The following is a 20,795-nucleotide window of genomic DNA, read 5'->3' on the forward strand; positions in this document are numbered from 1 at the left end:
ACAGGGGCAGGTTTTTTGGCCATTTGAAGGCGAGTGCAAGCCCTCACTTTTTTTTATGTATATATACACATGACCATACATCTTCTGCTATCTACAATAACAATAACAATAACAATATATATATATATATATATATATATATATATATATATATATATATATATATATATATATATACACACACACACACACACACACACAGCCATACATATTTTACTATCTGCAATAATGGAGTGATGAACTGAATTCAGGGCACTGTGTGTTTACTAATATGATATACAGTTATACATTAGGAAAATACACTAATACTAATACTCTAATCTCTGTTGAAGTTCAAGGTGAAATACAGTTTCAGGCTTGCTTGCCTTTTAAAGAGAAAAGAAAAGAAAAGACGTTTAGGCAGATGATGTAATACAGTTTATCCATAGAAGTCAGAGATGCTGCTTATTGTTTTTTGGATGGACCCCCTTTGGCACTCTTTAGTGACATAAACACAGCGCTGAGGGCAATTAGGATCACTTAGCAGCAGCAAAATGGAATTCACTGCAGATTAACAGGAGTGAGAGGAGTCCACAGAGACCCATGCCAGGCAAAGCTCTTCTCAGACTAGAATCATTCAAGACGCACTCTTATTACGCACACACACACAGCTCAAATATGCATAAACCTTTCAGAGTGATACACATTTCAGATTAGGAGTGATAAGAACAGTGACAATGTTGTTTGTATGCCAGCATACTGGATATGAACTGAAACAATGACTGTGAGGTGTAGCACATTTGTATTAATTTGAGGCTATTCACATACATTCTATTTTGGGTGAACAATAGAGAAATATTTCTATACAACGTTGCAAATGCTTTGCTGATCATGACTTCCTGAAGTTGTTCTGCTTTTCAGGTGTTTATACTTGTTACAAAGCTTACTATACAAGGTCAGAAATGTAGTCTGGACAAAAGGTCTATACAAGTCCCCAAGTCACCACAGTTGGGGTGTTGCGTGGGTCACTGTTTGTGGCTATACTGGCCGACGGCCTCACATAGTAGAACAATAGCAGTTACGAAAACCAGCATCAATTTCAGATTGAAAAATCTGTTTTGTCTTTTTAAGAAATGACCATTAAAACCGTTTGCCCTGAACTTGCCTCCCAACCTTCAGGAGAATGTTAGAGATCTGCTTTTTTTCTTCATTGTTTGCAAAAGTGGCTAAGTAATGACCATTAGCTTCTACGGTGCGGCAAATCTACACAATATACATGTCTCATGTGAATCACATGTTTTTCCGTTTTCCATATCCGAGTCATTTTCTGCTTCCTCTTACTGAATCTAATTCCATGGACAGGACCTGATCGTAGGTCAGTAACAAGATCTCTCTGAGATGCTTAATGAATGGGCCACAAAAGCTCATGTGTCCTCCAAAAGCACAGGGACACGACTGCACTTACGACATACAGCATTTGCTCCATATTTCTTTTAATGGCACAGAGACCCAGCCAGAGCACCTAGGCATGGTTTGTAAGAGCCACGGCTCAGTGTAGCCCTGTAATAGTGGAGACGGGCCTGTCATAATGAATTTGACTAGGCAGACATCATGTGTTCGTTATATCAGGGGACAAACAAAGAGTATGTATTTCAAATAGAACTGCAGAATGAGGACCCCCACGTTTACCTATAGCATGCTCTCCTCATCTCTGACCTTGAAAGCCCCATTCACCTTCATCTTTGTCCTACTGTGGTTTTCTAGATACTGTACAAATCAAATGAATTTGCTATCAAAGTATTACGGTCAGTTAATACTGCAATAGCTCAGTCCTTTGATTTCATATTTAGTGCTTACTTTGTTAGAATGCTCTGATACCAAATCCACATCTTTTAGCAGCACGCTTGACACAAAATAAGCCTTTATCTCTTCTGCTACAAGCTGCAGATTGTACCACATTTTCTTTCTTCACCCTCATAACTCCATCACTAACATAATCAGCCTTAAGTTTCATATCCGAAAAATAAACAGAACACTTAGTTGACTGTTAACAGTCTAATAGTGTGTAAATAATATAACAGTCTGGTGTTTTCATGCTAATTACCTCAAAAGACAAAAGGTATTTTTCTATCAGGTATCTGTTTAGCTGAAATATTCAACATTTGCAAGTACATAATCTTCATAAATAAGTATGCAATTACCCATAGTGTGGAGGAACAAAGGTAATATTGCAAAATTTAAAAAACTCAATTTAGAAATATATGATGTGCATCATGATACTTACTAATGTAATTTTATACTGTTAATTTCTACTGTTATTTTTGTTAGATTAGTCTGATTTCATTTTATGAATTTTTATTTTTTTTTATATATTTCACTGGAGTTGTCATGTATCGTAGTATTTACAATATCCATTAAATATTCAGGAAAGTTTATTTATCTGATGTAATATATAATGAAAAGAATATAGATTAAACACAACAAATACAAACTGCCTAATCCTGCCTACAACAGATCTGACCGTTCCAGACATTACACAAGACTCCACAAGACCTCTGAAGGTCTCCTGTGGTATCTGGTAACAAGAGGTTAGCAGAAGTCCTTTAAGTTGTGAGGTTGGATCACACCAATTAGCCTTAGGTGCCCATGACCCTGTAGCCAACTCACTGGTTATACTTTCTTGGGCCACTCTTGGTAGGTATTGATCACTGCATACCTGAAAAACCCTACAAGATCTGCCTGATGTTTTGGAGATGCTCTGACTCGGCTAGCCAGCACAATCCGGCCCATCTCAAAGTGGCTCAGATCCTTAAGTCTGACCCTTTTTCCTGCATTTAAAAACACCACCTTCAAGAACTGACTGTCTGCTTGCTGTCTAATATGCGTACCCCTTAGCAGATGCCACTGCAGATGAAGATAATCAATGTTTTTCACTTCAGTGATGCTAATGTTTTGACTGATTGGTATATATTTATCTATTGAAAGTTTGGGGTATACACACACACAAATGTAAAAGACATACATTTTTAAATTTTTAATGATTATTTTTTCTGTTATACATAAACACAAATGTGGCACTGACAGAGCACTTTGAGAAATAATTCATATCTAATTACACCATGTCTTTCACATTGACGGTATTCTTCAAATTCTATATAAACTATTAATATGCCTTTCTTGTCCATATCTGTCACCACATACATTTGTACAGTCATTCTAACGTGGCAATCATTACACTAAATAGCCATTAGGTGGTGGTTCCTGCTCTTAACAGATATCGCAGCTTTTTTTTTTGTGTTTTTTTGTGTCTGACATGTGCAGCGTACCTCATAAACAGCCTGTCTAACCATGCTGACAGGCGGTGTTTGATGGAACTGAGTGCGATGCCATTTGGGTCTCACTAGGGGGCAGGAGAATCAGCAGTGCTACTGATGGCAGTCAGGTGGCTGTGCCTTTGGAGTGTGCAATTGCTTCCCTTACAATGGTTAAGGTCAAGGCACATATCTGCTCAGTGTCTCAGAGAAGTCACAGCTGCCACCTTTATAACATTCAAATCTCCCTTTCTGAACCTAAGTGCAATAACCTCATACAGCAGACAGGGACAAAATCCTACAGTATCTTTAGAGCATAGCTCAGGGGTGTCCAGTTTTATCCACAAACAGGCTAGTCAACTGATGAGTCTTCAAACAACTGATCACATGTGCTTCTGCTTGGCTGCAATGAAAACCTGCAGCCACATCTGCCTTTTGCGGATAAGACACCCCTGGCGTAGCTGCTTCACAGTTCTTTGAGAAAGCTAAACACTAAACACAATACTGCAAACACTGAAATGCATTCCTTATGGTCTATCCCATGTACTCAAACCTATCTTTGTTATAGAGAATTGTGCCCACTGATGTAACAGCACAGGAGGCTAAAGTGTGAGGAGACTATTGTAGTGACACCATACCTCTCTGGCAGTCAAGGCGTGCTCCCCAGCTAACAGCAGCATGCTCAGGCCACCCATCTTTGTTGGATCTATACACAAATACACGTAGAAATTAGAGTTCATGGGACGACACGGTATCAGTACTTATTTTCATTAAACACGGGTTTTACTAACCAGAAATTAAATAGAAAATCAGCATTATTGGCCTAGAAGTTGTGATAGACTACAATCAAAGAAAAAATATAGGTGTGTGGGAAAACTGAAGATCAAGGAGTAACTTGTATGTACAAAATAAGAGACCAGTGCACATTGAGTTTGATGCACAGGAGACACGAGTTGATACAGGTTAAGAAAACAAGCATAGAAAATATTTGCATACTAGAGGAACCAGTACGTGTTGATAACTGCCATGCCACAGAGGGGGTGCAATTTATTCGGACATCAATAAATGAAGGGCTTTTGCGCTCCTATAGAGTTTGTAAACTTGAACACCAAAATTCTTCACCACAAACTATATAAGAATGTTCTCTGTACCTGAGCAAGAAAGTAAATACAGGAACAAAGGTCCTGTGTTCTGGAATCGTTTATATTTATTTTAATTCATTACTTTTTCATTTTACCATTTTCTACCCAATTTGGAAAGCCAGTGCCCCCAGCACTAGGAGGCCACCAGCACATCTCCTCTGACACATGTCTTCTCACCACCTCTCTTCAAACTGACGCTGATGCAGCATCGCTAGGCAGCCAACACACTGAGCAAAAAGCTTGGCACAACAGCTAACAGACACCTGGTCAGCACAGGCATCCAACATCACCCCACCCCAGAGAGAGCAAGGTCAATTGTGCGCTTTCGAACTGCAGCTGTTGATGACAAGCAGCATGACTGGGAATTTGAACTAGCAAAGCTCCGATCACAGTGGCAGCACCTTAGTCCACTAGACCGCTCTGAGCTTTTAGCGCATATGTCTGTGTAATTTCTTTTCAAGGGTCTCCGTAGGGTTGTTTTGGCCTGCTGCCGAGTACAATTACTGTATACACACCTGCCCAAACAAACTTCACCAAGGGTGATGTTTAAATTCAATGAAACTTTCTTTCCAGCCTGCTTGCTTGCTTTGGTTATGCCTGATATGTAGCTCTGGATGTCAGTAAATACTGGCAGAGCTGACTAACATCTGGATCCACAAGGCTATCGGATCATGTGAAAACAAGGGAAGCAGACAAGAAAGAAATCTCATTTAGTCACTGTTTTCATGTTTTGTGAGGAGCAAGGAACATCCTTTGGCACTTTAAGGTCATTTAATTAATGAAACATAATTAATCATGTGCAGACGCATGCTCTCTGCACATGATTTTGTCAAGGGGGGGCTCAAACTTTTGCCCTTGACTGTGCCTCAAACATGTATCAATGCAGCGCCCATTGTCAATGTCACTAAACTATTAAGTAGACTGAGCCTGACATATTAAGCATGACATTAGGGCTAAGATATGTAACTGTACAGTGTACCTTTTAGGGCATGTGGACCTCATAATGTGTCATAAAGTAATAAAGCAGGTGGTAAGTGTATCAGTGTATTTAATGCTACCCACCTGCCATGGCAAAGTTAAGCTGTGGTGTGCCGTCTGATTTGGGCACTTTTTTGGCAACAGCAGCATCCTTGGTTGGGTTGGAGGGCAGAGACCAGGCCTTCTTTCTGACGTTACTGACTGTGTGAGTGGGACTCTTCACTGGCTTACTGGTAGCAGGACACCACTTATAACCTGGGTTGGCCTTCATGAAGGCATCTTTATACTATAGAATGCAGAGGGACACATGGCACAATTAGGGACATGAATCCTCAAACAGATACAAAAATATACATTCAGTTTTACAAGAAAAACAATAGCAATTTGACATTGCAGTTATTTGGAGAACACTCCTAATAATCAACAACTACAAACAACTACAGTCATAGATTTTTTAAACCCTTTTTTGAAAAGTCACACAGCAAAATAAATAATAATAACTAAGAGACATACAGTGACTACATTGCAATGACATACACAAGTCTTTAACAGTTTTTCCTGAGTCTTCCTGAGAGCACTGCTCTTTGGCCTGGTTAGACTTGTAAGATATTTGGCATGAAAGTATAATAGAAAAGATGCTAGTAACATGTTGAGACACACGCTATAGGTATGACAATTCTCTACATGCACTGCATCAAGTACATTTCTGGATTTGACTAAGCACTGAAAATTACGGTATTGCTTAGCCCCAAACTCAAAACTGACAAGTGGCAACTCAACTTTTGCTGTGGGTTATTCAGGTGCAAATTTCCAACAGTATTTTGACTTTGATTAAGTCATCCTAATCTAAACCAGGCCAGGGGACAATAAGCCGTTTTGATCAACTTGATAAAATAGTAAAAAATTATTCAAAAATACTGGTAATTCTACTGTTTACCACAAATAGTTTTTACAGTTACATATTCCATTTGTATGAGAGACAACAACAATGAGACACTTTGACACAAAATTAATTTAAAATAAAGAAACTCATGTCAATGTTTAAAACTACACACTGACACCAAATTAAAAATGAAAAGCAGTGTTTCTTTTGGTTCTTGATTATGAATTGTAGTACAGAACAGTTGTAGTACAGAGATTCTAACCAATGACGATGCCCATTTGGTTCTATAGAAATGAAGCCAAAACTGTCTGCCATGTTGTCAAATTTGCAATCGGAGTCTGTGCAGTAGAGACCAGAGGTGAAGCCAGACCCGTCTACTCATTTGGTAGACCCGTACCTTTCTCCCAGTCCAAGCATGTCTTATATCCACCTTTACTGAGCTTACAGCACAGGAGCAAAGCAGATTTTCCCTGGTTACCCAGTTTGTCCGGTAAGTGTAATGTTTCAACAGTAAAATTTTATGTACGTTCCACTACAACGCAGCTACTCCATGTAACGAACAGAATTACAGGTCCTGCAGATGGTCTTATTCACCCAAGGCTGTCAACCACTTAATTACTGAGTGTAACCCCGCCTTCTTACGATATAGCAGAGTAATGTTTTAAATACTGATTACTGGGGGGAAATAAAAATGTGCTAATGTAAGCACAGGGAAAACTAGCTGTTGAAATTAGACACGGGATATGGAAAGACAGTTTAGATGAGATAAAGTAAAAGGAATGGTGGAGCTACACATCATACTGCAACCAGCCGGCTCCTGTGGTTGCTTCCCTTTTTGCACTGTCCACTTCTTCTACAGTCACTGATTCTACCTAATGGTCCTATGTTTGATAAGTGGCCTGAATCTGAACATGATACTAGCTTAAAGAACAATCTGATTTAAGCTTTACCACTTCAGCTTTCAGTAACCTGACCTTATACTGCAGACCTACACCCCCAGTCCTTGGTGCAGTGGCTTACCTCCTTAGCCATGTCTGTATACTTTTGCTTCTCGTTGGGCTCCAGCACAGCCCACCAATCAGCCAGGATCTTGGTAGCTCCACGGTTGTCCAGCCGCGGGTGTTCTTGGCGAACTAGCGAGCGATGTCGTTTACAGAATAGCAAGAAGGCATTCATGGGCCGGCGAGCTCTCTGCTCCGAGGAGTCTTCCTCACCTTCGTCCTCCATCGCCCCACATTCAGGTTCCTGACTTCCACGCTCGGCACACACCACCGGCTCCTGGAATAAACGTAAACACATTTAGGCACACTACTCAATTGGGGGCCTGTGTTCAAAGCCTAGAATATTCAGCTCCAGATTCCGCACAGCATGATCATGGGGAAGAGTGGTGACAGCAGGAGGGGTAATCTATAACTGTGTTATAGATCTAAGCTTTAAAGCACTAGACTGGTATAGAGTTATTAAAATAAACCGGCCTAATTTTCTGATACATAATTCAGCTTATCTTTGTTAGTATGGAGACTGATCTCCGATCCTAGTATTGGATCGGTGGATTATTATTTTGAAACATAAAAATAATTATAGTGATCATTAAAAAAGTGGAGCGAAAGAATGTAGTTGTAACCTGTCTTCATTATATTTGTCCTTATTGTTTAATCTTCTCTTGTGACAGCATGGTCGACAGATTGGAAAAGTGCTACCAAAACACTGTACAATACAAGAAATAGTTTGAATTATTTTCCCCTCTCTGGTACACAACACATGCTCCAATGCTTCGAATTTACAGTATTTCCAGACAGTAACAAAATGTTTACATCTTTATGATGCAACTAATCAAGTTGCATCATAAAGATGTAAACATTTTGTTACTGTCTGGAAATACTGTAAATTCGAAGCATAAAACACATCAAATACATGCACTAGCTAGTGATTTGTTGACTGTGATGTCTGATTGCATGGTATAAATGGCTAAGGCAAATGAGTTGTCCAAAAAGTTCAGAGAACAGATCACTGCCTTTACAATCAAGGGAAATGACACAAAACTAGAGCAAAGGCACTGAATGTTCCTAGACATACAGTTGGAAGCACAGTTCGCAAGTCTCAAAGTTAAAGGAACAGTGGGTACACTACCTGGATGTGGCAGAAAGAAAAAGCTATTATCGGCTGCCACCAAATTGCTGGTTCAAAAACCAGCTCAACTGACTGCAAATGATTTGGTGGCAGCAGGCACTGAGGTTTCTGTTTGCACGGTAAGGCACATACTAAACACAGAAGGTCTTCATTCCCGTACACCTCTACTAACCCAAAAGCACAAGAAAATTCAGGATTCTGTTCTGTGGAGCGATGAAACTAAACTGGAACTTTTTGGGCCAGTGGATTAGTGGGTATGTCTGTACGAGGAAGAATGAAACATATGCTGAAAGGAACACCCTGCCTACAGTGAAGCATGGCGGTGGCTCAGTGATGCTCTGGGGCTGCTGTGCTTCCTCTGGCACTGGAATCCTCAAAAAAGCAGCAGGAAATCCAAGAAAACATCATGCCTTCTGTGAGGAAGCTGAAGCGTAGGAGTCATTGGACCTTCCAACAGGACAGTGATCCCAAACATACTCCGAACTCCACCAAGGCTTGGTTTCAGAAGAAGTCCTGGAAGATTCTGGAGTGGTCGTAACAGTTGATTGACTTTAATCTCATAGAAATGGGATTTGAAGAAGGCGGTTGCAGCAGCAAACCCAAGAATATTAGTGAAACGGAGGCCACTGCCCAGGAATGGCCTAAGATTCCTCAGGAACACTGCCACAAGCTGGTGTCTGGCTATGCATCATAATTGCAGCAAGTCATAACAGTAAAAGAATGCGGTACTAAGTACTAAAGACGACGTCATTAAAAGTGGCATTTTATGTTGAATTCGAAGTTTAAAGTTTGTAAATTTTGCAAATAATCTCAATTAGCAGTGGGTATTGAACCAATTTGATTGCAACTGTATATTATATATATTGCAACAGTCTTACATCAAGACAAAACGCACAGCTCGTCATGAAGAAAAGCCTATTGTTTATCACAATAAGAAAAATTAGCATAATAACAATAAAATATAATCACACTGTACAACTCAACCTAAACCTAAATCAAATCCTAAAACTAATGGACTGAATGGCTTGGTAATAAGATTAATTGAATCAGGTGTATTGTGAGCATGAAAACCTGTAAAATGTACATTGCAGTGATCCAATAGAGTATCGGGCCAACTTCTACCTTCTCCAGGTCTTCTTCATCGTCCTCTTCTTCTTCCTCTGAGAAGTCCAGGGCCTTCTTCTTTGACAGCAGCGGGTGCCACTGCAGGCACTTGCGTTTAGGCCGCTGTTTTCCGCTCACCTCGCCCTCTGCTGGCGGCTCCTTCCCCCCTCCTCCACCCTTCATGATGCTGATGACCCTAACAAGGACAAAGGTCAGAGGTCAAGCTGGGGCTTCGGTGCACTCCAACAACATGCTCTTAAGTGAGGATACAAAAGGGCCAGGGAGGCGTGACACACTTGTAATTACTTTGGCTGAACAGAACATTACGTTTCTTTTTTTGGCGCTGCAGGGAAGTGCACACACACATACACACACACAGAGGCTGTGATTTAAACTGTGCCATAACCCCCTCTGCTGGAGTGTCGGGCTGTCTCGCCATTACTAAAAAAAAAATAAAAACTATTCAAATTGACCTTGATCAAGGAATTGGCAATCATTAGCTGATGTTTTGAAGGATAACGTAAAATCTGAAATATCCTGCTGGTCACAGTAAGACTACATGTATAACCTTGCTGTCATGCAAAAAAAATTGTATCTCTGTTTTTGCCATTTTTTGCCCTTTTTGACATAATATAAATCTGGGAGCTGTTCTTTATGTTGTGTTCAACTTTCATAATGAATGGACCAATATAAATGCTGCAAAATGACTGGAATCAGTGGAATAAAATCTTATAACACTGACATCCATTTAACAGTATTATTATTATTATTATTATCATCATTAACAACAACAATTATAATAGTAAGGTATAGCACATTTCATATATAAATGCAGCTCAAAGTGCTTCACAAAGAGATAGACAGTGTACCCACAAATAAAATGATACATGCAGGAAACTTCCAATATAAACTACATTACGAAAAGCTGTAAAATTAAGAATGAAAGCAGGTTACAATGAAAAATGCAAAAACAAAACAACATAAAAATACAAAAGGCTCAAAAATAGCTATAAACCAATACAATAGTTCAATACAATAGTTTCTATTATTAACTTTAGACACTTTCGAAAGACTAGCAGTGCTGAATCTCAAAGAAGGACTTGGAACATACAGAATTAGACAGTCCATAATGGATAATGGTGGTAATCCATTTAATGTTTTAAAAACCAGTAGCAGTACTTTACAATAAAATAGACTGGAAGCCAATGTAATGATGCTAGAATTAGTGTGATGGGTTGGATTTTTTTAACATTTATATATAGGGCTGGGAAACATTATAGCATAACGCTATTGTAAATAGTTACATCACAATATCATCATTATTATGCAAAAACCATTTATGCCATTTTTGTCTTTCACTTTCTGACATAATGTGAATCTGGCAGATGTTCTGTAAAGCAGCATTATGGAGATTATGGGTTTCCAACCCTAAAGAACAAACTTTACACATGCATTTCTTCACAAGCTGAGTGCTACAGAACCATCACTATAACACTTGGACTTTGGAGTTAGATTGAGTTAGTCAGTGTTACACAGTTCTTATGGCTGTGGTTCTGCCCGCAATCCCAAAGTTACTTAGTGCGGTTAGCAGCATCTTGAGCCCAGAGCAGCAACTATAGAAATACTGCGCTCTCTACTACAGGTCAATGGCGCATCACAATGATTTTGAAGCTGTTACTTTATAGTAAAAATAACATTGCTATGAATGGGATGTAATTTCAGGATACATGGACCAACAAAAATGGTCCAAAGTGACTTGAAATGAGACGTTTGATTTCTATTGAAAGGTAAGAAGGATTTTTTTCCTTCTCCAGTCCAGTTGCTTTTTTGGAGATATTGGATATTGTGTAACAGTGACAATATGCTTTTCTATAGTGTATTATGGATATCTCAGGACTGATTTAGTGCAGTACATGAAACCCCTATCTCCTCAGTTTATGACAGTATTTATTAAAAGAAAGGTGTCACCACTGGTTCTTTTTTTGACCATTCCTTTTTTTGACCAACTTATCAGATAGAGCTCAGAGAGGCGGAGAAGATAATGTAGACAGGCAGAGAAAGGAACAGGGTAAATGATGGAGCAGAGAAACGAACAGTAAGAGAATGTGTGTGTGTGTGTGTGTGTGTGTGTGTGTAGTGTTAGCTGAGGGAGCGGAGACTCAGGACTCCTTGTTCATCTCAGCACTGTCTCTGCATCTGCAGCCTCGCTGCTGCTCTACTGCACATGTGACCTTCACATACACACACACACTCACTCTCCACTGCTAGCGCAATCACAGACATACAAACATACATACACACACACATCCACACTCACCTCCCTGATAACACATTCAGATCATATACACATCACAGGACTACATGTACAAGCCAGCCCTCTGCTACACAACAACAGCAGTGCTGCTCTCAGTACAACTGCTGCTGAGCAGTGTGCAGTATGTAGTCATCTATGACTAGCAGACATTTCACTGCCTTCTAGCAGGCCTCCTCTCATTAGTATCTGCTGCCCTCTTGCTGTTAAAAGAGTCTTTTCAGTAACAGGAACACTGTTAATGAACTCCTGGGTTGTGGCCTACAACCCTCAGCCAAGAGGTCAAATGTGCAACCAGACGTCTGTTGATGTAAGAACTGAATGCACGCTGGAGGAAAAGCAACAGTAGTTGTCTATCATATCACAAGTCAAGGTTAGAGAGTATCAGACAATTCTTACTACCTGGTCCTGCATCAAGCCACTCTGCACAAACTAGACAGTAAACACTTCAAATTATGTAAGAATTCTTAGGCGGTTGGAAAAATATTTTTTTAACTGGATAGTAAACAACTATGTTTAAAAAAACAATAACATTAGCATAATTACACTTATTTACATTATGTATTTAGTTTAACAATTTCCAAACCTCATTTAAAGAAAGCACAATACTAATAATAGTTATTATCTAATAACACCTGATTCATTAACCCCTTATACCCTGTATTCATGCCCACACATTGTCACTGTCCAAACAACATTAACACAAACCGTTTCATTGGCCCCAAAATAGACCCCTGTGGAACGCCACAAGACATGCTCAACATAATGGTTACCAAATCATTTTGCATTAAGATGAATGACTAATAAATACATAACAATAATCCTAGAGTTTAGGGGATTAAATTAAAGAAGGGTGGGAATCTTGAAGAACCAAAATTTTTAACTTCAAACTAGTTCATAAGACAAACAAAATGATTGATGCACTAATACAAGATTCTGTAAAATGACCTGAAAACAATTTATATGGTTTTCTTAATTACCATATCTGACAGATCTAGAGTACTTGGAAGTTAAACACACATATTAAGCACACATTATGCAATTATTTAATTAATTAAGCAATGTTGAACAAACTAGAACGTAATGAATGAATGTATTTAAGATACTAAACACTGCATGTTAGAACAACTCAAATTCATTAGGCTTGGACAGCTCAATAACTATAGTCCTAATACTTTGACTGAATCTTTGAGTGAACTGCAGATTAATAACCTTCATCACAATGATCACACAGTCTTCCATCCCTTAACTGACTACATGAACCTGACAGAATCTTGTGGTAATGCAAGTGTGAACAGCACAGAGTCACACTCAGCAGTAGAGAAACTGGTAACTTGCTCTTGCACCCTACAACACTGAAGCTACGATAGGCTAACCATTATAGAAAACACAACTGCACACTTAATGGGAAGTAGTCCGGGGAAACAACTACATCCTGAGGGTGAGTGCACTTCTAGTGTGCAAATATATGGTGCCAGGAGCCACTGGGAAGGGTGTGAATTTTACTCGGGTTGTATTGAACACACAAACCTACTGTGTATTATTGAAGCAGCACAGCTAGCTTAGTTACTGGACTTGTTGAGAAACATTCATATGAGAGATAAGTAAATTCAACATCAGCACAGTTTGTTATTTGGAAAAGTGTGCTTTATTAGGCTTGCGTGAGGCCATCATTATTGAGAATTGATCTGTGGAGAGTTGGGGATGAAGTGGGGTGGTGATCATCCAATATCCTGACCCCAGTAATGCTCATGTCGCTGGTTCTTAACAGTCATATTTCTTAAACCTGTTCATCAGGTTAGGGTTAGGGTCATCATAAATCAAATAGTGTTATATTAAAAAGATCAACTCTGGAGCATCTAGAAAATGACCACAAATATTCATATAACTCAAAATAGCTGAGTAATATGAGGTCTATATCCAGTTTTAATGTACAACAGACTTCATTTATTTGGGTAAAACAACTTGTGAAATTACTGTGTAGTTTATTCAGATACAGACTTCTAAAATAAAGGGTACTTTAAAAAAAGGTACTTTAGGGGATGCCACAGTAGAACCATTTGTAAGAGATTATGTGGAAAGAACCCTTTAAAGGTTTAAAAATCAATGTAATAGATCTTCATGGACCCATCAATCAAAAACCCTTTGTAGCCCCTTTATTGTTAATAAAGGTTAGTGTACCTTAACAACAAAACAAAATTGAGGAATTCAGAATGGCAGAAATTACAGTTCGTCTTCTATCAAATGAGCTTATTGACAAAAATGGCAAGAAAAATGGCTTTTAAATCATACAGATAGGTTCATAGACTGATTCCAGCTCTGGTAAGGATATCTGTGCTGTTGTGTTATGAAAGGATAGCGCAGAGTGTGAAAAACATCAGAGATTTAGCATTGCTCCGTGCCTTTTTTATTTAGTTTAAAGTCAGGGAATTAGCCGAATAATGCCTTAAATGAAAATCAATAACGGTGCTCTCAAGAGGATTTCACAGTCCATGTTCTGAATTCCTTAAACAGACTGAAGTGAAATAGAGTTGACCTCTGTTAACCAGGGTGCAGATAACAGAAACCATTTTCTGAGCTTGCGTTCTAAGCTTCCAAGACCTCCTGTGCTTCTGTGGCTGAATTATTGTCCGGACGGTATGAAAATTGTGGCCAATACCGGTTTAATGGAGCTGAAAATGACTGTAGTTGACCAACAGTTTTGGTTTAAAAGTACTACTGACTCATATGACTGCCGGTTCTTAACAGTCATATTTCCTAAACTTGTTCATCAGTTCCCTTTAGAATGTTTTTTGTGTTATAATATAATGGCGCAGTGGTATCTGCAGAGGTGGGTATATTGTGTTTTTGTAAATGGTCACTAGCCCAGTATGAGTAAATGATTTAAATCTGATCTGCAAAATGAAAAGGTCTTAATAAAAACATATTAAAATAGTTTTTTATGTGCATGCATTCATTCATGTATTGTATATTGATAAGTATTGAGACACCTGCTCATTTCCTGTTTCTTTCAACAACAAAAAATATTAATAAAGAGTTTATCATGCTTTTGTTGGAGTAACTGTCTCTACTGTCCATGTACAGTAAGCTTTTTACTAGATTTTGGAGCACTGCTATAACGATTTGATTGTATTCAGCGAGCGTTAGTGAGTTCAGGATGTCCCAAAAGTATTGAATGAAGCTCCATCATTCCAGAGAACACAGTTCCACTGCCCTACAGCTAAATGCTGGGGGGAGGTTTATAGCGCTCTAGCCTTCACCTGCCATTAGCCATGGTGCCAATAAGTTCATGTTTATCTGCTCCAGAGAGTCCTATTCTACTGGCAATACTACTCTACAGGGACTATACATGCTGTGTGTGTGCATTTGCACATCAGTGTCAGCAATGGATGCCGAATGCATTCATCAGAATGGGTGTCCACAAACATATGGACATATAGTGAATCATGTAAGTGTAAAAGATATAATTTAAACAAATTACATTTTTAATATTATACTATATTTACATACCATCTATTATAGGCATCACATTATTAGTGACTATAGCGTTCACGCTGGTTACACCACTGGTGATTGGACACTGGAAAGTATGTGCTTTTTGCAGCGATAGTGAGATTACGATCAGGTTTATAGGTGGCAATGTGATAATTCCCACTTCTCAAAGGTGGTTATATATGTATATCTGTTGAAACTACATATGAATCAGCACCTCAATCAACTAATGAGCACCAAGCTTCTGTGTTAACCAAAAGACAAGAGTATTAGCAGGATCTAGCTATAAGTATATTCGAAAACCAGCCTACCTTACCTACAAGCTAAAGATACAAGAAGGAAGCAAGCAAGACTCCAAGAACCTTGTGTAGCACCGTTATTTTTAAGAGTGTAGTAACAGCTTTTGTTATTGTGGGAAAAAATTGTGGATATTGTAATTACTTACAGAACAACAGAAATGCACTACTATGTCCAAATCCTGCGATACTGGCTACACCATACATGACTGGATTGTTGGTGGGCTTGAAGGAGACAATTCCCACTTCTCAGGTTATATATGTACACCTGTTTAAAACACACCACTGATGTAGTACTCATGTTATTCTCATGCTAGGTTTGAATACCCTCTCAAGATACCCTCATTCTTATTTGAGGGGGGGGGGGGTAATATGATAGCAGTTATATGACTGTAATAGGTATTACACACTCTTAAAATGAACATGCTTTGAGTGATGCTATAAAAAAGCACCACATATGGTGTGTCCAAGTACTGGGATACATACTATGTATTGTGAAAATTGTGTTTAGGTATCATGGTTGTATTTTTGTGCAGTACTGCTCACCCCTAGCTCTAACCACGATGGTGTTTTTATGTTAAATTCTACCAGTTCAACCTGAAGGAGGACTTAGACTGGACCAGGGCCACAGCTACGTTTTTGGGCTTTCTTGTGTCTGAATACTGTCCACACTGTGGCTAAAAAAAAGCTAATAGTTTTTCCTGCCTCCACTAATAATGTTTGGGAATATTTTCCCAAAAACTGGCCAACCAGTTCATCCGTCTAGCTCTTAATGTTCACAGTCTGTAAAACAGTGCTATTTCTTTTTGGATTTCTGCCACAGTGATCAGAACGCCTGAACTCAACAGGCACTAGGCCTTTCATTTAGGGGTATTTTCAAACACGAATAAGCCATGAACACACCGTCACAACCCAAAGGTAGTGGGCGGACATTGGCTCACAGTTCTGTCATTCAAAAGCTTCCTCTTGTTAGCGTTTACTGTAACCAGTGATATTCCACTCCACTCCAAAGTGAAACTGCACTGGATTCAGGTGTCACTGGTGTCTTCATAATGGCTTCACAGACTGTCGCTTGCAGATGCACATCAACCAAGCCCAACCTAACATTAAACCTTAAACTATACTTAAGTTAATCGTACACCTGACTCTCCAAAAATTGCTGTTTACACACGGGCAGCTGGGGCAATTAACTCTCAAATCAATTAGTTCCATTGCAGCTGCTGTATACTATCATCCTGTCTAGTCAGTATTCATTGTATTTTCAAGAAATCTTGTACTTTAATATTAAGTTGGGAGTTATTTTTTTACCACTAAAGGTTTTGTAGACAATTAATCTGGACCTCTGTTGTTATTATATTATGTTATAATATTATAATAAAATTTCCGGTTGCTGCTGAAGTTATGCCATTGATTGTACTGAAAGCACCAGCTCACTAAGCATACATGGTGGCTTACTTGTGGTCTAAAATATGAATACTGATAATATTAATGCACAAAATGTCGTAACAGGAAATATTAAGCATCGATAGAGATCCTGAGCCCATCATTAACAGGCTACATCAAAATATTTGAGGAGTTAAACAAAACGGATGTTTAATGAAGTCTGGCAAATGTTTGTGAAGGTATGTGAATTTGAACAGTCTTAAAACAATATTTCTTTTATTTATTTGGGGTTCTTTGAGTGATGCCACAGAAGAACCCCTTTTGGTTCCATAAAGAACCAGGTTTGTAATGTAAAAGCATGATTTTTTTTTTTAAAGCTTAAAGGCGTTTTTACTCATTGTATAGGTTCTTCACACTAATGCATCTCTATTAAAAATATTGTTCTTTATGCAACCAAAAGTGGTTCTTCTGTGGCATTGTTTAAAGAACCATTTGCAGGTTCTTTGTTTTTAAGATTGTAGACGTTTTCCTGTGTAGTCTGTACATTTTAAACAGTGCAAAAACATTATTATGAGTGTTATTAAAAACTTACATTACCAAAGAATAGCCCCACCAGTTTCTACAGAAGCCCCTGTAGTTACTGAATAATACACCTAGGTGTGTAATTAAGGGGTTAATGTGCATGTATGTATTCTGTATTTCTATTTTTAATCTATTTTCTATATATTTGTGTTTTTACTACCATAAGGGACTATTCACTATGTTTCACTCACCTTTACACCTGTGTTAATGTGATGTGACAATTAACTTGATTTAAACACAGTTTTATGCAAACGGCTGCCCGAGCGTTAAAGTTCCAGTTCTTATAGTTAGATTTTCCCCTCTTACTCTTTGCAGTAAACCTCTAGTTCTGAGCCACCATTTTTACATCTTGCACAGCAATGTCTACCTGCACACTTTCTATGAGGTTTAGTTCAGGGGACTGTAATCTTGAGTTTATGGCTCTTTAGGTAGTCCACGGTGGTTTTGAGGTGTGTTTCGGATCACTATCCTGTTGCAGAAGCCATCATCTTTTCAGCTCCAGCCTTTTAGCGGTTGATTCGACATTGGCATCCAATATTTCCTGTTATACTTAGGAATCCATTCCTCCCTTCATCTACGTAATATTGCCAATGCCAAAGCATGACAGACCCACCCCCATGCTTCACAGTTGACAAGGTGATCTGTTCACAAAACGCAGCTCCTTTTTTTCTTCAAACATATCTTTGCTAACTGTGTCCAAACTGTGTTACTTTGACTCCATCATCTGGCTTCTCTACATGATCTGATTCTTCCAAAGATGTTTTCTATTTCTTTATTATGTTTATACAAGCAATGCTGCACAGTGGAACAGTGCACCACTCTCTTGACTCTTGAAACTTTTATGCAGGTTCTTGGCAGTTATATGGGGGTTTTGATTTGCCTATCTTACCAGCATTTGAGTAGTTCCCTCCTAGAGCCTTCTTGGTCTTATAGATCTCATCTTTACCTCCACAGTCCCCCTGACCTGCTATTTCTTAACAGTTCTGTACTGTAAAAAAACAAAAGCTGGAAACACTTGGCTATCTTTAGACAGCTGCTTAGAGGAGCCCTTGTTTGATTAGCGTTAGTACAAGGTTTGTACAATTGCAACTGTCTGAGAACTTACCAAAACAAAAAAGTATTTGCACAAGCCTAAGTGATGAATTAGAATTATTTTTTCTGTTGTCTTGTTTTGATATATATATATATAGAATAATTGCGCATTAGGATTTACCGAAAACACTGTTTGGTTTGATTAGCTACATAGGCTGTGTTTACTACTTTTCAATAAAAAACAACATATTACGTGGCCAAAGGTGCCCAAATCTTTGCATAAAAATATGTTTACACTGATAGCAAATGATAACAAGCAGTCACTGGGTGGTATCCTCAAGGTTACATCTTCAGTCCTTTTAGTCAGCAGCCATAACTGTACTATATTTCACTTTTTGGGTTGTTTGTTTATTGTTTATGTGTTTAATGCTTGTTTTAATTCATTTAAAATGCTTATTTTATTTTATTATTATATTGAATGCTGTACGGTACCCTATATTATGGTCCGCGATTTGCATGTCTCCTAGCACGATTCTAATCCGGTCTAATCTCAAGATTTCCTCCAAAAACAGTATTTATTTGTTTATTAAACTTCTAAGACACGGTCTGGATGCTCTGTGTGTTTAGTGGGTGACAACGCTGAATAATGAACTGGTACTCCGGTGCAGGTTAAGTGAAACTGGATGAAGAGAAGATTAAGTGGGGGGCACTGATGAGAGGGGCTGCATCAGACTGGCTTTAACGTAGTGATGTAATGAGTGTGATAAGATATAGAAACACACACACACACACACACACACACACATCCATACATACACACGAGGTTTGAAAACCAAAGCATGCCATGAACTGAAGGTGTACTTACTGATCACAGAATATGGAAATGCTGTGTTTGAAAGATGAAGATGGATCTGTCAGTCAGGCTGTATCATGCGATGGTGGTGACCTATAAAATACAGAAACACACTGCGTCCTCAGATCAGGAACACAAGCCCGGACCACAGCAGCCTAATGTACCACATAACACTGAGCCTGAGCACCATCTCGTCGGCCAGCGACATTTTTGAAGCGGACATTTCGCCTCGATGTCTGTGTCTGTGTGTGTGTTTGTGTGTCCGTACGAGTTGGATGGGCTAACATGTGAGTGGCTACGTGCGGTGGTCGAGCTGCAAACTGTGCAGGGCAGGTTTTTATGAGGCTATCGTTGATGAAGCGTAAAGTTATGAACCCAAACCCCGGTCCTCGAGAACAGCCCTCGTTCAAAAAGCGTTAAAACCCACCGAGCTGTGCTTGAAACGAGTCAGAGCCGGCGATGATCGACCGAGACACACACACACACTCACACACACACACACTCGCGTCGACCGGGCTGCACTGTTACAGTATTGCACCGTTTACGTTAGTTTTCAGGTAGCTAAGACCAGTGGGGGGACTCTCCATCACCCCCAACGAGAAGTCCACCTAAAGACCCCCTAACGTGCCTGCTTCGTCACCTCACCGGTTATTATTTTCCACGCGAGAGGCCCGTTATTTCGGTTTCACTGACCCCTAGCTAGTCAAAGCGAGCTCAGGTTTGCGTCTCGGTGCAAAATGTCGATCTGGGGTCTGACAAGACAGACAGGCGAGGAGGGAGAGAGAGAGAGAGAGAGAGAGAGAGAGAGAGAGAGAGAGTCCATCTTGCTTTGGGGAAAATGAAGTATAAATCTCACTCCTGTCAAACTCCCGCGGCGCAATTTTCACAGAAACACCTCCTCCCTCGACCACTTCGCTCCCTTCGTGCCTTAAAGAGTTTTCGGTAGCGACTTTTTTTTGGAGCCCACGACACAGCCTCGACAGGTCTCTCTCCCCCCTCTCTCTCTCTCTCTCTCTCTCTCTCTCTCTCTCTCCGATTTGTTGGACGGTGTAAAAGTAGCTCGCTAGCTTAGCTAGCTCACTGATGCGAAGCGCTGTAGCTTTGCTGAACGTGTCATTAGCAGAACAGGCAATGGTCTCAGTAAAACCCCCCCTGCTTTACTTACTTACGACGACCCGTTCACTTTCGTAACTCAACTTTTGGCCAAATTGCTGGGTTTTTTTTAACGGTCGTTCGCGTTCTGTGACCTCGCGTTAGAGGAGGGAAGTGCCCGTTCGTTCTCTCTGATGAGCGAGAGAGCAATAGAGAGAGCAAGAGAG

At 39.4% G+C, this 20,795-nt stretch overlaps 1 protein-coding gene across 5 annotated transcripts in view; it reads right to left on the bottom strand.

The window, feature by feature from the left end:
- bbx (BBX high mobility group box domain containing) overlaps positions 1–20,795 on the bottom strand; it is a 38,427-nt gene that overhangs the window by 16,377 nt on the left and 1,255 nt on the right. For 2 of the 5 annotated variants that reach the window (XM_072659686.1, XM_072659685.1), the window contains exons 2-6: positions 19,489–19,569; positions 9,546–9,723; positions 7,314–7,571; positions 5,495–5,696; positions 3,929–3,996 (exon numbers count right to left, since the gene is read on the bottom strand). In XM_072659686.1, coding sequence (XP_072515787.1) covers positions 3,929–3,996; positions 5,495–5,696; positions 7,314–7,571; positions 9,546–9,710 — 693 coding nt within the window. In that variant the 5' untranslated portion in view covers positions 9,711–9,723; positions 19,489–19,569. Of the gene's footprint in view, positions 1–3,928; positions 3,997–5,494; positions 5,697–7,313; positions 7,572–9,545; positions 9,724–19,488; positions 19,654–20,795 lie in introns of those variants that run through there. The other 3 variants (XM_072659688.1, XM_072659684.1, XM_072659687.1) reach the window with 2 other exon arrangements.

The sequence above is a fragment of the Salminus brasiliensis genome, chromosome 16, assembly GCF_030463535.1.
Source record: "Salminus brasiliensis chromosome 16, fSalBra1.hap2, whole genome shotgun sequence".
NCBI classification, from domain to species: Eukaryota; Metazoa; Chordata; class Actinopteri; order Characiformes; family Bryconidae; genus Salminus; species Salminus brasiliensis.